Genomic DNA, 16,904 nt, shown 5'->3' with positions numbered 1-16,904 from the left:
AAAATGTTGAAGTTTTACTCCAAAGTAAAGGCACCATTAGGTCCATTGCTTTAAATCTAAAATCTCCTGTATATGCATTTAGCTAAAAATAAGATTCAATATATGGGATTTAGACACGCGTCCAATTTTGGGCATATTTCCAAATTTTAACATGTCCTGTTCATTTTATATCCAATTAATCATGTCATAAATACTTGGTAATTCAATTTCCATTAATTTGAACATAAGATCAACAAGTAATCTTTTTTCTCTTTCTTCTTTCTTTTAATCTTTTTGGGTATAAATGTATTCAAATTACATTTTCTTTTCCTGAGAGATATTGCTTATAAAAAATGTAGGTAATACAAATAACAAAAAATGCACCACTCCTATATGGTTTATTGGCTAACGTGCATAATGAATACTTTTTAATTATATGATGAAACACGATCCTCTCCATTTTAAATTAGAGAAAGACTAATTCATGTCTAAGATTTTATTTCTTAAATCTCATAATATATAGAAAACACATTATTTAAAATTTTAAATGGCGTAACATTAAATGAACTACTAGATTTATAATATTTAATTTGAAATAATAAATGAATATATATATTTTTTTAGAATTAAAATAAATCTATTTTAAATAGAAATGATCCTATACTTGTAGGGCACCACAAATATACTTTCCAAACACTCATTATACATTATAAATTCACCATGGTGTGCTAATTAGATGTGTATGGGACCACATAGATATTAACTTTACACATTTTTATTGGTCCAAAATAGGGAAAAGTACACCAATCTTTCTGACTTTATAAGCACAAATCAAAATGTGTTGCCTAAGCAAAATGATGACAAGGTTTGAACCCTTTTGAGTTTTGATCAAGGCTTTGGAAAAAGTCCTCCTTAAAACCCCAATTTAGGCACATGAATTATGTGAAACCTTCTCGTCAAAGTAAGTGAGCTAAAAGAAAATTGAAATATACGAGTTGGGCCAATCATTCAAAAAACAATAATATTACAGACACAATATTTTTTCACAATTTTAATATAATTTATTGTAATTTATATGTAATTAAAATTATATCAATGATAAATCTAAATGAAAATTAACAATGTTATTTCAAACGCAACATAAAAATAAGGAAATGTGAAAAATGTTGTGTCATTTTCAATTTCAAATTCAAAATTGAAGTAGTGATTGAGGGGAAAAAAATGAGAAAAATAGATGAAAGTGATGATAGGGGTAGAAATAGTTAAGGGCATCCCCCATAACCCAAAAGAAATAACATCAAAGAAGTCATTGTCAATCCACTCGGTCGGAAAGGGCCTTAATTAAAGACTCACCCTCTCATCTCTCCCTCCCATGTGTCCCTCTCTTTCAAACTTGAAGAAATGAAAAGAAAGGCCATGTAGAAGTAAGGTTGAGCTAACCATTACCCAAATTCTTCTTATTCATTGACAATTTCTCTGTCTCTCTCTCTCTCCCTCTCTCTCTCAATCTTGTATGTGATGTATGGAGTGTGGACCCTACTTCACCTCCAACCAGCGGCGCTATTAGTCTTTACTTGGTTTCAAAGCTCACCCACCTCCTCTCTCTCTCTCTCTCTCTCTCTATCTGACTCATAAATCAACCTCATCCTCCATTTATTATAAACAAATCCAAACACCACCTTACCTTCTTCTTGCTCTGCCTATCTCTCTCTATCTCTCTCAAAGTCTTGGCAAAAACCCCCCTCTCCCTCTCTATCTCTCTCTCTCTCTCCTTCCAAGTCCAAACTAGCCTTCTAGTTTCTTCTCTATATTTTATTACAATTTACAAAACCCACAAAAAAAAAAAAAAAAAAAAAAAAAAAATCCTATTCCTCTAGTTTCCTAAACCAATCATACCCAATACAAATATCCATATATTTAAAAAAAAAAAACACAAAAACAATGAAAGGTGAATATGTAGAACCAAAAAACGAAAACACTTCAAACATGTTCTCAAAACTTCACCACCCTTCTTCTCCACATCTCCAAAACCCATTTTCTCACCCTTTCCACCAAGTCCCCACCGACTCCCAAACCCAACAGCATCATCATCACCATCATCATCAACAACAGCAACAACAACAACAACACTCCGAAGACGATGAGAGCCGAAGCAGTGGCGGTGGGCCCACACCGACCCAAACTCTGGCCCTAAAGCCCAAACACGACGCTGATGGAGCTTCAATCGAAGTGGTTCGGCGACCCAGAGGCCGTCCGCCCGGTTCCAAAAACAAGCCCAAACCGCCCGTCATCATAACCCGAGAGCCCGAACCGGCCATGAGCCCGTACATTCTCGAAGTCCCAGGCGGAAACGACGTCGTCGATGCGATCTCGAAGTTCTGTCGCCGCAAAAACACCGGCCTCTGCGTCCTAACGGCTTCTGGAACCGTTGCCAACGTCACGTTACGTCAGCCGTCAACCACTCCGGGCGCCACCGTTACTTTTCACGGCCGCTTCGACATCTTATCGGTCTCCGCCACCTTCCTAACGGCGACGTTTCCTCCAATCCCAAACGGGTTCACCATCTCCCTCGCCGGCCCGCAGGGCCAGATCGTCGGAGGAATCGTCGCCGGAGCTTTAATCGCCGCCGGAACTGTGTACGTCGTAGCTGCCTCGTTCAACAACCCCACGTACCACCGCCTCCCGCCTGAGCTGGAAGATATAAGGGACGATGGAAACTCGCCGCCTCACGCGGCGGTTTCTGGTGGAGATAGTGGGCAACACCCGGCGGCGCCGCCTCAGGGAGGAGGAGAGTCGTGCGGGAATATGGCTATGTATAGTTGCCACTTGCCTTCCGATGTGATTTGGGCTCCAACTGCTAGACCACCACCACCACCACCTTACTAATTTTAGCGTTTTTTTTTTTTTTTTTTTTTTTTTTTTAAATTTCTGGGTACTGTGAATTTTAGAAAGTCTTTTATTTTGTTGTTGAAGAATTCGGGGTTTGTGACCCTGGATTAACTTCTTTGTTTAAATTTCATGTTAATGTTAATGTTAGCGTTTTTTAGTTTAGCTGTTTAGGGTTTTTTTTTTCCTTATAAAAAAATTAATATTTTATTTCTATTTCGGGAAATTTAAATAATGGGGTTTTTTTTTTATTTATTATAAAAAAAAGAAAAAAAAAAAAGATGAAGAAGAACTGGGTTCAGCTATTCACATTGTGTGGAAAAAAAAAGTCATGAGTTAGTACTCTGTCATTCTTTAATGGTGGATGACTATAATGGGTCAAAATCAAGCTTTTTTTTCGTCTCTCTCTCTCTCTCTCTCTCTCTCTCTTACTGTATGTGTTTTTTGGGTTCAAAATTGAATTTGGTCTGGCATTCACATGTTAGATACTGGTGGAGTAATAAAGGATTGGGTATGGGTTTTAGGTTTTGCTTTGAAGTTTGAGAACTGAGAGGACTGAGCATGAATGTGAATATACATGAATGAGTCCACAGTACTGCTTTCTCTGCTACTGCTATTGCTTTGCTGCTGCTATGCTATGCTGGCTCGCTGAGCCAATCTGCATGCGCGAAGATAATGCTTTGACTCTGATTGATTTTTCCTTTACTTTACGTCTCAAGCTGCTTAATTCGGATAAAGTTAACAGAAGAGAACGTGGCTAGGGTTTTGTGTGACAGGGCCTTTTCAGTGTTTAGAAGAGAGAGAGAGTCTGTGTTTGTTTTTGCTTTATTCAAGGCGTTCTTGAAAGCTCTGTGAGAGAGAGAGAGAACTTGATGAGAAAGTAGAGAAAACCCCAAACTTTATTTCTCGATCCTGCTTTCTAACCATCCATCTATCTATCTATCTCTCTGATTCTATAAGCTGTACTTTACTTTGTCTCTTTCTCTCTTCTCTCTCTCTCTCTCTCTCTCTCTCTCTGCTTTTTCTTTGATAGCTTTCAAAAGAAAAAGAAGACCAGTATTAAGAACTTGTTAAAAAGGCTCCCATCACCCCAGTTTTCATGGTTATCCACCACCGTTTTGACTGGGCACTAGTTTTGGTTAACTGTGAATTTTTCTTGAGCTCATTATTATAGGGACACTCGTGCATATATAGGAGTTTAAAAGCAAATGTACTAATTATTTTAGAAAGGAATGGACAAGTATATGACGTAGTTACTAAAGTACAAAACTATTATGGGCCTGTATCAACTTCTAGTTCTTCTTCCACATTATTGCGGGGTGGTTTGGAAAAGGATGTTTCCAGTTTGTTTTCTATCTCAAATGGGATTGGGATTGGGATTGGCCTAGTTGGAATTATCTAGAAAAATATCATCAACAACAAAAAAAAATGTTACATTTTTGGGGTAAAATAAAAATGAAAGGCTATTAAAGAGTGTCTGAAGTAGAATGAAATGTTTTTTCTTAGGGTAGCATAATAGAATTTACTGGAAGACGATAATTCTCATGAAAGGAAAAGTATTCATTATTGAAGTTTGGTGGTTTTTGTCCGAGGGTTTCTCCTGCACAGGGAGAGTAGAAAAACTCATAGAAGAACATAAGTGAGTTTCTTCTAAGATTGAATGGTGGATTTTTGGGGTTGAAAGATCACCCGTGGTTGTGTGTTGAGAGTTGTTTGTTTTGTGAGTGCAAAGAGAGTTGTTAGTGTATTGAGGCATTGAGTTTGTGAGTTTATGCTGGTGAAATTTATTATTGTTGATTAATGTCGTTATGATTCATATCGTTAATAGTGTGTGATTTTTTTTGGCGTTGCCCGTGAACATAGACATAGAGTTGGTCGAACTACATTAAATATTGTTATCTCTTCTAGATGTTTTATTTTTTTGTTCACGTGAATATGTTTCTATTAGCCCCAAATCATAATAATTGATGTTAGAGCTTGTGTGTGTGTTTTTTTAAGATACAAGCACACACATAAAGGAAAGAAAATCATGCCTAAAGGGGTTTTTTTTTTATTTTTTTATTGTAATTGTAGATCGCCAAGTCCAATTATCTATTGTCAAAGATTTTAACAAAGGGTTTCAGAAAAAATAAGAACTAGTATTACAAACCAGGGAATATATGTGCCAAGTATGCATTATATTATATGTTTGTTTCACTGTAGAATAAAGAAAGATTGTACATTCTTTTACTTAGCCAAAAAAAAAGTAAAACAATCTTATTTTTGAAGTTTGGTTTGAAATAGGTGCAATAAAAAAATTAAGAAAATAAATTATAACTCCTTTAGATTCCACAAATTTTTTTTCTTCCAAACAAAAAAGTTTGGAAAAGATTTGGCTTGAGTTTAGTGTTTTAGTGTAGTGAACCTATTGTGATGGCAATGTGTGTCTACTTTTGATCATATATCATTATCATAACAAGGCTAATGTATTGATTGGAGCAACTAGACCCATTTTAGTGCAGTAAACCTATTGTGATGGCAACGTGTGTCTACTTTTGATCATATATCACTATCATAACAAGACCAATGTATTGATTGGAGCAGAGCAACTAAACCCATTTTAGTGCAGTAAACCTATTGTGATGGCAACGTGTGTCTATTTTTGATCATATATCACTATCATAACAAGGCCAATGTATTGATTGGAGCAACTAGACCCATTTTTTGCCCGTTTGGAAAAGAATGAGAATGATATGTTGATGGAATTACTAAACTTAATTGATTTTCTTTCTATATATTCTCACTACCTTGTCTTTAAAGCATAAAAAAAAATGTAATTTTTGGATACTTTTCCTTTGTTTTCTATTATTTTCTTTCCTTCTTTGTGAATAGTGAATGAAATCGAATGTAACAAGATCACGTATAGAGAACTTAGCAATCCCCTTTTCTACCAAAAAGAACCTAGCAATCCCCTTATTCTTTAAGTGTTCAGTTTGTAGACTAGTGGATTGTTTGGCAAACCAAATGCATGGGTAGGTTTAATAATATTTTAAGGCATGATTTATATAACATAATTTCAAGAAATTGACATTGATATAGCAATCAAGTGAACACAATTTTGATTTAAAAAAAAGGAAAAAAGAAGAAGTATATTTCATTATTGGTGATCATTGATCAATAACAATAGCAGTTTTTTCATAAATAAAATTGTTGATACAATTGATCTCACAAGATCTACAAACACTTGTTATAAGCAAAAATTAACACCAAGGGATCATTGGTTTGGTCTGACGAATAACACTTCAATGCTTAAGTTAGCATGGGTAAAGTCTTTGCTCTCTTCTTATGAACTAGTAGCTACTATTTATGTGTGCATACTTACCTTGTTGGCATTACAAGCTTTGGATGTGTGATGGAGACATATCAAAGTCCCTAACTTTTTCAAGATTCTTTCTTAGAATAATCATTTAGGTCGGTGGCTAGGTTAGCTCGGCGTAAATCTCTCCTCAATTCAATCTTGGACACTTTCGAGGTCGAGTTGAGGAGTGCAATCAAACTCGAAGTGCCACGTCATCTAAAAATCCATCAATAATCACATATTCGAATATGCTATTTCTTTGCACAAATTAATATTATGATGTATTAAATTGTCATCGTAATGCTCATTGTATCCCTCTTATCTAACTTACGATTAGTTGGATTTAAGCACATAATATATTATGATAAAAAGAGCCCCACTTCCCGTTCTCTTAAAATTATTCAATACAACTGGTGTATAATATTTTTCACTTAATTAGGGTGAATTATATATACAAAACCCATAAGTATATAATGAACAGTTATTTTGACTCGGCTCATTTATGATTATACTTAAAAAAAAAAAAAAAAATAGTGATTTGAATTTACAAATTAGGTTCCCGTCAATCAAATGCATCAAGAAGCCCCAAAATTTGGAGCAACGAAATTTTTGTCAAAATCCAATAATTTTTTTTTTCCAAGTTGGATGTAAGACACCATTAAAGGCATTCACTTTGTATACCGATTTGAATTCACTTTTTTTTTTCATCACCTGCCGCCCCTTTCCTTGACCTTTCTTTTAGCCCTTGATTTCAAAAAAGTCTCCTCAACAACTTGTGATGAAAATAGTCATCATTGTTGATCAATGATCATATTGGTTGTGAGATCATTGTTGAAACCAACACTAAATGCACAGCCCCATTTCCTACAAAAATGTCCTTCATGTGGGGTGGTAAACCTAATGATATATCCAGTTGTGCACAATTGACTTTAGTTGCCGTGGTGTCGGAGATTTTGCTGTGCATTTAGAGATTGCCGAAATAAGAAGATTGTCTATTCAGTTTGAGACATTTTTGGGAAATTTGTAAAACCCACTTTTAACTCATCAATGATGCATCTCAGTTTTGTGCTCAATTAAACCACTTATATCGAGACTGTGCCAGTATTCAAGTATTGGCTTGCACTCTTTTTTTGGGAAGTGTTTTCGCTTTTACACACTCTAGATCTGTACACGGATTTAAGTAGACAAACTTAGCTTGCAGGCTTTGTTTTTTTTTTTTTTTTTTTTGGCTGATTAGTGTTTTTTTTTAATAATAAATAATTATATGATGTTGGATAGATTTTTTCTTATTTATTAATGTTTCATCAATGCAAAAATGATATTGAATATTTATCACTCTAACAAGTTTTGGAAAAAGAAATCATGAATTTTGTGGCATAAGAAAAAGTTATTCTACGACAACATTTTCACAACAAACTAAAGTGTCAAGTTACCATATATCAAAATAAATTTTTTTTAAATTAAATATTATACCAAGACTCATCACAATTGAAAATTGAGATGTGAAAATGTTGTAACATTTTGTTGGGTCTCTAAACTCCTACACGGGAAAATTACCCTCTCCTTTCACATAAATAGTGAGTTTTATCATAAATTTAATTATTGAAATCCACTTTTATGTGAGAGGAGAAAGTAAACATTTATTGTACTTTTAAAATATTATATAATTTCTTATATTACTAAGAGCATTCACATCCACTTACAAAAAAGAAAAAGAAAAAAAGACCTATATCTATTTATATATTTACTTCTACAACACACTCTACACCTCATTTTTTATCTAACAATACATCAAATTAAAAAAAAAAAAAGTCTTAGAGAGAGAGACAAAGAGAATGTAGATTATATAAAATAATCGAAAAAAGACGCCGATAGAATAAATATGCATTGTTTATTTTTATATGTTGCTACAGGTATCATATATTTTTAGATGATACGGTAGCAATGTGCAAAAATTTGAACAATAATACTTAACCAGATGTGAGTGTGTTTTAGGTAATTTTGTGCTACAATATATCTAAACTGAAAAAGTTAATGAATTCTTTAAGCACACTGGTTTAAGAAATATTTTTTAAGAATTTTATGAAAAAAAAAAAAAAAAGCTAAGGTTATGTTTGATAACAGTTTTTATTTTCTATTTTCAAAAACTTGTTTTTGGGAATATAAAGAAAAAACAATTTTTTTGTATTTTTGAAATCAAAAATGAAATTAAAAAGATCGTTTTTTGAAGAAAAAAAAAAATACTAAAATATGTTGTTATTAGGATTTGAACTCTAATGTTAACTTATAAATGAGACAAGTTCATTAAATTAAATGCGTATTTTCATTGACTTTTGAAAATTAGAAATTGAAAACAGTCTTTTGCATGTTTTCAGTTTCCTCCACAAATTGAGTTTTGAGAACAGTTTTTGTGTTCTGTCTGCTTTGATCTGCCAAACAAGTTTTTTAGTCTCAAAAATAAAAAAATTATTTTTGAAAACAAAAAATAAAGAGAAAAAACAGTTACCAAACATACCATAATATTTTTAATAATTTTTTATATTTCACATTACAGTGATATTAATATTTTCTTAAAATTGTTCATACTTTTAAGACACACGTTAACCGGACTCGGTCTAAAATGTCATCGCTCTAACAAGTAGCATCATTGGTTTGTTGCGGGTTTGCCTCATAAAACCGCATGACATTTGGTGGGGAAAAGCTGAAAAGGCAAATCATTCGTACTAAAACGGCATGTAGTTGTAAACAAAAAGTCCCATGTAGTAGCATAGGATCCGAATTTACTCAATTAACAGTCCTTGCACCATTGCACGTTTGCACAATTATTAATTTAAAATGAACTTCTCGGTTTTTCAATTCCCTATAATAAGTTAATCAATTATCAATTTATTATTTTATGGAGTAGAAAAGAATGTACTGACATTGATCCCATAAAATACTCATTTTATTTGACTATGGGATTAATCAATTTCCAAATGAAACACATGCACACATAAGTACAGATTTTCGATAACAAATCCCATTGTTTATTCATTTTTTTTTTCGAATTTCGAACGTGTTACTTTCTAAATTTAGCCTCACTTGTTTATGGAAAATTCCAGTTACCAATTTAAAAAATAATTTACCCAAAAGAAGTGAAAAGAAAGTACATGCAGTTTGGTCAATGAAAAATATTTATTTTTCCTTACCTACCACTATGAATACACGTTGGTTTTAACTGTGGCTTGGTGTGGGTCTTGCAGGGAGAAATTATTAGGTACACAGTTTATAAGGTACTTTTTGACCTCTTAATCAATAAAATATTGTTATTTATAAAAATGTGATATTATCTGATAATTTTTATTTTTTATTCTTTTTACTGATTAGGAAGCCTACACATACATTTACAAAGATGACATTATCTCATTAATTAAAGAGAACTATATCAGCAGTCCTCCTGGTATAAATAATAATTTCTTACCTTGGGGAGTTCAAATTTTCTGTTTTATTTTTCTAGTTCCACTTTATACTCTATCAATAAAAATCTTTCACATGTCCACCTATTTAAGTTTAATTTAATTTTCTACCTTTACTTATTTCAGTTTTTTAAATTTAATAAAAAAATAAATTCAAATAACCTAACCACCCCACCAGCCCATCCCCACTGGTCACCACCACTAGCCATTGTCAGTGCCACTAGGAGGAGATCGCCAACCACTACCGTTAGCTAGCCATCCACTACCTCCGGCCAGTGACTCAAAGAAAACCCAAACACTTATGATAGAATAAAATAAAACAAAATAAATAAATAAAAACTCAAACACCTCCCTACCACCACCACCACCAAAAATTGGTTGGTGCTGGCAGACGACAACCCTCGACATTATCAGTCACAACTACTGCATCTTGATCCCCATCTCAAGCCAACAAATAAAAAATTAAAAAAAAAAAAAAAATACCCAACACACCCTATTAGTCACCGCCATTCTCCTCCAGTGCCACCAAGAGATTGTGACGCCATGCAGCAGTGCTGGCATCCGATCCCTTCCTGATGGCATTGGAGAAGGGTGGTGACGTCTGATCTCTTCAATTAGATTTATTTTGGTTGGATTTTTGCTAGCTATAGTTGTTATTGATGTTGCTTGGTGGTTGAGCTTAGAGAGAGAGAATGGTAGTGATTTCTTGTGGTTGTGGTGGCGTTGGAGGTTGGTGGTGGTGCTGCATATTCGTGTGGTTGTGATGGCAACGACATGGTTATGACTGGCCTTTAATGGATTTAATTATTATTTTTTTTATTATTAATTTTTTTTTTTATGGTGGAGTGATGGTGGTTGGTGGGATTGGTTTGGGTTTCCAGCGGTGTGTAGATCGGGTGAAATGGTCGTCGTGATTGGTGATGTGGTGGCCTGTGGTGGTGGCTGGTGGCTAACAGGGATGGTTTAGGTTTTTATTTATTTTATGAAACTAAAATAAGAGAAATCTAAAAATTAGGTTTGAATTAAATGGGTGTACATGCAGCAAGCTTCTATTGGTGGAGTATAAAGTGAAGTAAGAAAAATGGGACAGAAGATTTGAACTCAGTCTTCGGGTATATAGATCAAAGATCAGCTGCAATGGGTTTTTCAATTTGGGTGATGTTTTTGTACTTAGCAGTATGTGTGTTTATGCTATGATTTCACATACAAATTCCAATCTTTATGGCCCAAAATCAAGTTTTATAGTTCGATTTGGGTGAATATAGTATATTGTGGTCTAAGTTGTGAGGTAAGATTATGAAATATTTATGTCATAAGTAATTTGTGTGAAATATTTTATGGTCCAAAAAATGGTTTTAGAAATGCTCAATGCCACTACAAAATGAAATTAACCATTAAAAGAAGTGCACAAAGAAAGACGAATGCAAATTTAAATGGTGGATAAAAGCATTCAGAAAAGATGAATGTTATGCTCACAACATTTTCATAATAAATTCTAGATGGAATGTTGTTTTTGGCTGTTACGGGTGAGTAAAAAAATAATTTAAGTTATAAATTCAAATTAGAACCAATAACAATTTACAACTTAAAATTTGTGTAAAAATATTGTGAAAACGTTTTGAATGTGCTAGCACTTCTATTTAGAAAATGAAATTTTTTGGTTGAAGAGTTTGAGTAATATTGTTTGAGTCCGGTTAATGTGTGCCCTTAGGGCACATATTAAGCTTTCTATTTTTGGAAATATTTTCTCGAAAATTAAAAAAACTGTCATTACTTTTTCAATTCTCGAGAAAATTTTTTCCAAAAATAAAAATTAATGTGTGCCCTAAAGACACACATTAGTAAATTCCATATTGTTTTAGTGTTTTTGATATGCGTGTGGATAAAAAGTGTATAATATTATTTAAAATGCTCAAAAGTGTGTTTCAACTTTCAACTTACCTACCTAACAAGTAGTTCCAAATCATTGGATCCACTTGATTTGTTAAACAATGGGCATCTAATGTGGGGCCATGACGCAGATAAACACTATCAAATAATGTTTTATATAACTAGTTTTCTAAAGAATGCAGCTAGGTATATCCAGCGAAGTCGCCAAATGCCAATAAAATAGAGTATATAACTTTCCATATTTAGTCAATAAAGTAGACTCGAGATTACTGTACACGAAGAAGATCAAGGTTAATTCAAGTTGGCTTTTGTTACTGGGTGGCGGTGCCTTTGTGTACTAGATAAGCACGCTTCAAAAGGGTCCCATCTGCTCTCTCTTCTTTTTTTTTTTACTTAACTATAATAGCTTACTTCTATTTTACTCTTTCCTCTTCCTTTTAATCCGGAACGTGTTAACATTGAAAGATAACAAAAACTAATAAAAATATGACTTTTAAGCTAGAATTGACTCGACTATTATTATTTGATTTTTATTTTTAAATATAATAGTGTACAAGCGATTATGTCATTTAAAATTTTAAATATTTTAAATGACATGATAGATTGTACGTCTTTAGATTTATAAAATTTAATATTAACCATAAAATGGATGAAATAAACAAGATTTAATATGGAGAGCCGTTGTATAAGGGCACTTGTCTACATGTTGATAGTTGATACAAAAATAAAAGAAAAATACTAAAGACATAATAAATTTTATTACAAAATATTCCTTGCAAGTTGATGCGACAATAAATGTGATAAACATAATAAATAAAGGGAAATTCTTCTTTTAAATTCTACGGTATAATGTAAATTTATATTGTATCATACAATTAAAAAAAAAGAAAAAGAAAAAAGAAGGTAATACGTACAACATTTGCCACTTTTAATGTATCTCCCATATAAGTTTACCAAGTACAAGGTATGAAAGTAAACATATAAAAGTCCACAAATAAATAAGTATCAGAATTAGTTTTTATTATTATTTTTTAAAGATTAGGTGACACATCAATATATATATATATATATATATATATATCATGTGCTAAAAACTATTGCATCACCCCTAACATCAAAAAGGCATACGAGCTTCCGGTAACTTTTTCTTTATGTTACATCTATACATTGCAAGAAGCCAAGAAGTGAAATTTAATTTCTTCAGAAATCATAATGATCATCAGCCAGATCTAATGACTACTCGATACGTGTGGAAAACTTTTTCATGATAGCTAGCAAAAGTGGCACAACAAACCAGTTGGCCAAAATCTGTAGGTTTTTCCAAACAAAATGGAAACATCTTTATTGCCGAAAAAGAAGAGCTAGCATGCAATGGTTGTTGAATCATGAAGGAAATGGATTGCATTAAAGATTTGCATTGGATTGGATTTGCCCACAACTTATGACTGGTTTTGTCTGTTGCTGCTTCCTTGTTTCAACATGTCTTAGACAGATGAGATGGGATTAGATCTGCGGTGGTGCGGCGGTGTGACTTTTTTTTTTTTTGCCCTCTCATGCTTTGTTTTGTTGAGATTTGTGGAAAAAGCTACAATTAAGTGCATGCTTTGCTATGAATGCGTGAGTGAGTTAAATAACAAGTGTAACAAGCAGCCGACACTCTTTTGGGACTGGATTCAGTGGCAGATCCACTTTGAGAGTACTAAAGGGGTCATGGCTCCTAAAGTCTTCAAATTAATGTTACACCTTTAAATCTTCTAGTATTCAAAAAGTTCCTCCTACCAAAATACTGCATAAGCTTAATATTAATTTCTCAATTTAATTTTAATTAGTGCCCGTTTGGTATCCCATAGTTTTTGATAACTTATTTGTTAAATGTGATGCAAGACAAAACTATAATAATTAGCTTATTTTCATTCATATATATATATATATATATATATATAGTTTTTAGTTGAATTAGCATATATATACCATACAGATTTATGATAACACTATCATTTTTTTTTTAAGAAATAATACTATCATTTTTACATATCACCATACAGTCCTTTAAAATAAAATGAAGGCAAAAACACTATTTTTGTCCCTACATTTTGGAGTTACAGTCAATTTGATCCTTATATTTTGGTAGTAATCAATTTGGTCTCTGTTATTTTCAACTTATAATCAATTTGGTCGCTACTGTTAACTCATTAACGGAAAATACTTATGTGGCTAGCGATGTGCACTGTTAACATATGTAATGTTGATGTGTCAAAATTTTAATGCCCACACCAGAATTACATAGAAAAAAATAGCCACATCAACATTAAAAATAATTTTCTTTTTATATACCAATTTTATCATTTTCTTTTAATTTTCATAACATTCCTTGGTAACCAAAGAGATTTTCACTTTTTTTTTTTCAATTTTCTTTTTTACTTTCTTGCAATTTGTTGGTAACCATTCAATATCACGTGCAATTAGGTTCATCACCACTTAACCTAGATCCACTAGGCCACCACCATCCCCAAATCACCACCACCACCACTAATCCAGATCTGCCACCACCAAACTCAAATTACCACCACCCCAACAATCTAGCCCCACCACCAAATCCATATCCACCATCACCCCCACAATCTAGAACCACCACCAGACCCTAAAATCAAATTTCAATCACAACTGAGACATATTTTGAACCATCAAACAACTTAAACCCTCACACCATCACAAATCTAAGGAGAGACCGAGTGGGTAGTCCAAGAAAAGTAGAGATAGAGGAATAGAGCAAGGATACCACTTCAATGTCTAATGATATTCTTTTAGTAATGAGTGGCTATGGTTTTAGCAATTCCATATGAGAAATTCATTTTTTTTTTTTTTTACGTTTTTTATTTTGTTTTAATTTTTAATTAAAATATTGACATGGTATTGTTTAATGTTAATTAACATTTTTTATTATTATGAGTAGCCACATCAGCATTAAACATGCCAACAATGCACATCGTTAGCCACGTAGGCATTTTCCATGAATGAATTAATAGTATGGACTAAATTAACTGTAAGTTGAAAATAATAGGGACTAAATTGACTATAACTCCAAAATATAGAGACCAAAATAGTATTTTTGCCTCAAATAAATTGAGTTTTAAGGCTTTAAGCTACGTTTTAGACTCATCTATGATTAAGTCAAATTAACTTGAAAGTAAATCATGAGCTCAGATCAATAACTTGCAAGCTATATTTCTCAATAAAATTAAGAATATTTTATTCATGATAAGCATGATTTCACCTACTTTCTTTTTTCTTTTCCTTTTTTAAGATGGAAAATTTAAAATTTTGACATCTTTGTTTGAAATAAAGCTTTTGTATATCTCACCAACTTCACAACTACTTGTTTTATATATGTTCTTACTAACACCTTTTAAAAATCATTTAGTTTTTGCTACCTCAATTGAAAATAGAACAAAATAGTACTTTGCCAAATAAGTTGAGCTTGAGCTTGAGCTCCAGAGTTGACGCGTGAGTCCTTGACTCGAACGAGCCCACTAATTCTGTCATTGAGAATTAATAGTTTTAGTGGGAAAATTCTATGGCCACTTGGGGAAAGGTCAAAACACTGCATCTACTTTAACCCAAAAAAAAAAAACTACCTCTACAAGATTGAGCTACTACTCTAACGGTCTGTTTAAATACCGCTTATTTTGCTGAAAACTGAAAACTTATTGCTGAAAACATTATAACTAAATAATTTTTAAAAGGCAAAACACTATTCACGCGTTTTTCACAAGTTGACTAGACTATAAACAATGCCGTGGGACCAGCCAAAAAAAAGCAAAACGCACAAAACTCTTCAGGCAAACGCACGCTAAGTACTATAAAGTAAGAAGCACTAATTATTATTATTATTATTATTATTATTATTAAGCTGAAGGGTAATGCTAAGACTACTAAGCTTAGCATAATTTTGTGGCACAACTCATCACGTGGCAAGTTGTAGGCCATATTGGAACACATTGTCAATCACAACTCGTCACATTGTGAATTGTAGTACAAAATTGAGACAAATTCGATGGTTCTAGCATTACTTTAGCAAAATTCAAACAGCCTTAAAGCTCAACTGAATCTGGCTCATTTATCAAACTAGCATCCCCAAATAAGTACTAGAACTAGAAGTGTCTAGATGAGTCTGCGTCTGCTTGTCTGAGTCTATATAGCAAGAAGTTAGAAAATGAGGGTCCCAAATTTCCCACATGCATGAGCATGCAAAGACACACGCATTAAATTTCTGTTAGCTTGTGGCTGGGGAGATAGCAACTAGAGCGGGCTGCTGCTGAATCACGTTCAGAAAATGCATGTGACCAGAGTAGCCCATTGTGGACTTTGTTCAATGCAAGAGAAAAGTACTCTCATATGAGTAATTAATGCACTACTCTCATATTTATGAAATCCGGACCATTACACCAAATAATGGATTGCTGTTTAACCTTGAAAGTACCCCCTAAGCCCTGCCTTCCAAATTGATTGGGATACCCAATATATACACTGTAGCTACAACAATCTAATACTATATGAAATCAAAGGAATATAAAGTATAAACCATCAAATTCAAATTAACTATCCAATTCAAACTCAAAAGAGGCTTAATGGGTCCAAACTTTGGCAGTGCATTCTTTTTTGATGAATTGACGAATTCCTGAATATGAAAAGTCAGGCTGCGTCATAAAAAGATAGTAGTAACGTGTACGGAGCTGATTGTCCAACAGTTTGAACTTTGAAGTTGCAATTTGTGGCGAGTGCAAAGCTTCTATTCAGTGCCATAATACAGGCCCTCTAAAAAGTCAATGAATTTAGTTACTTCTTATCTAGAGGCAATAATAAAGGAGAAGAAATTGAGCGAATGGGTATGGAGGGTTGTTGTGTGTGGCCCATTTGAGTATGTAGGTTTTTTTGGTAGGTGGACCATTCTTCGTTCCTGCCCACATGGTCGTACCCTACTAATCTTTCCCCTTTTGTCAAGTTTCACTGTTCCATCTTGACTTTTCTTGCTGCACCGTGCATTGTCTTTGGGATAAGATAGAAACGGATTTGAATCCGTTGCGATAGTTACAAGCCTAGGTGTCTAGGATTACTACTCGCACGCGCGAGATAAAAACACTTATACCCATGAAAAACTGTTCAAGGTTTGTATTTAAAAGAAGAGATTTATTAATATGTGCTTTTAGGGTATATATTAGTGAATCATTTTAGGAAATTTTTTATTAGAAAATGAAAAAGTAATTAATTATTTTGACAGCTTTTTTAATTTTTCATAAAAACTTTCATAAAATAAATGGTTAACATTAAACATGATGATCCAAAATGTAGATCAGTCA

General features: G+C 33.2%; 1 protein-coding gene across 1 annotated transcript; it reads left to right on the top strand.

Moving 5' to 3' along the window:
- The first annotated feature begins 1,385 nt into the window (after window positions 1–1,385).
- Window positions 1,386–3,030, top strand: LOC115960319 (AT-hook motif nuclear-localized protein 17-like). Its single transcript, XM_031079153.1, has one exon. The coding sequence runs from the start codon at window positions 1,921–1,923 to the stop codon at window positions 2,863–2,865; it is 945 nt and encodes a 314-aa protein (XP_030935013.1). The 5' UTR covers window positions 1,386–1,920; the 3' UTR covers window positions 2,866–3,030.
- The last annotated feature ends 13,874 nt before the right edge of the window (window positions 3,031–16,904 follow it).

Source organism: Quercus lobata, chromosome 9, assembly GCF_001633185.2.
Source record: "Quercus lobata isolate SW786 chromosome 9, ValleyOak3.0 Primary Assembly, whole genome shotgun sequence".
NCBI lineage: Eukaryota > Viridiplantae > Streptophyta > Magnoliopsida > Fagales > Fagaceae > Quercus > Quercus lobata.
Note: the sequence above shows the minus strand (reverse complement) of the source record. Positions and strands in the feature narration are given on the sequence as shown.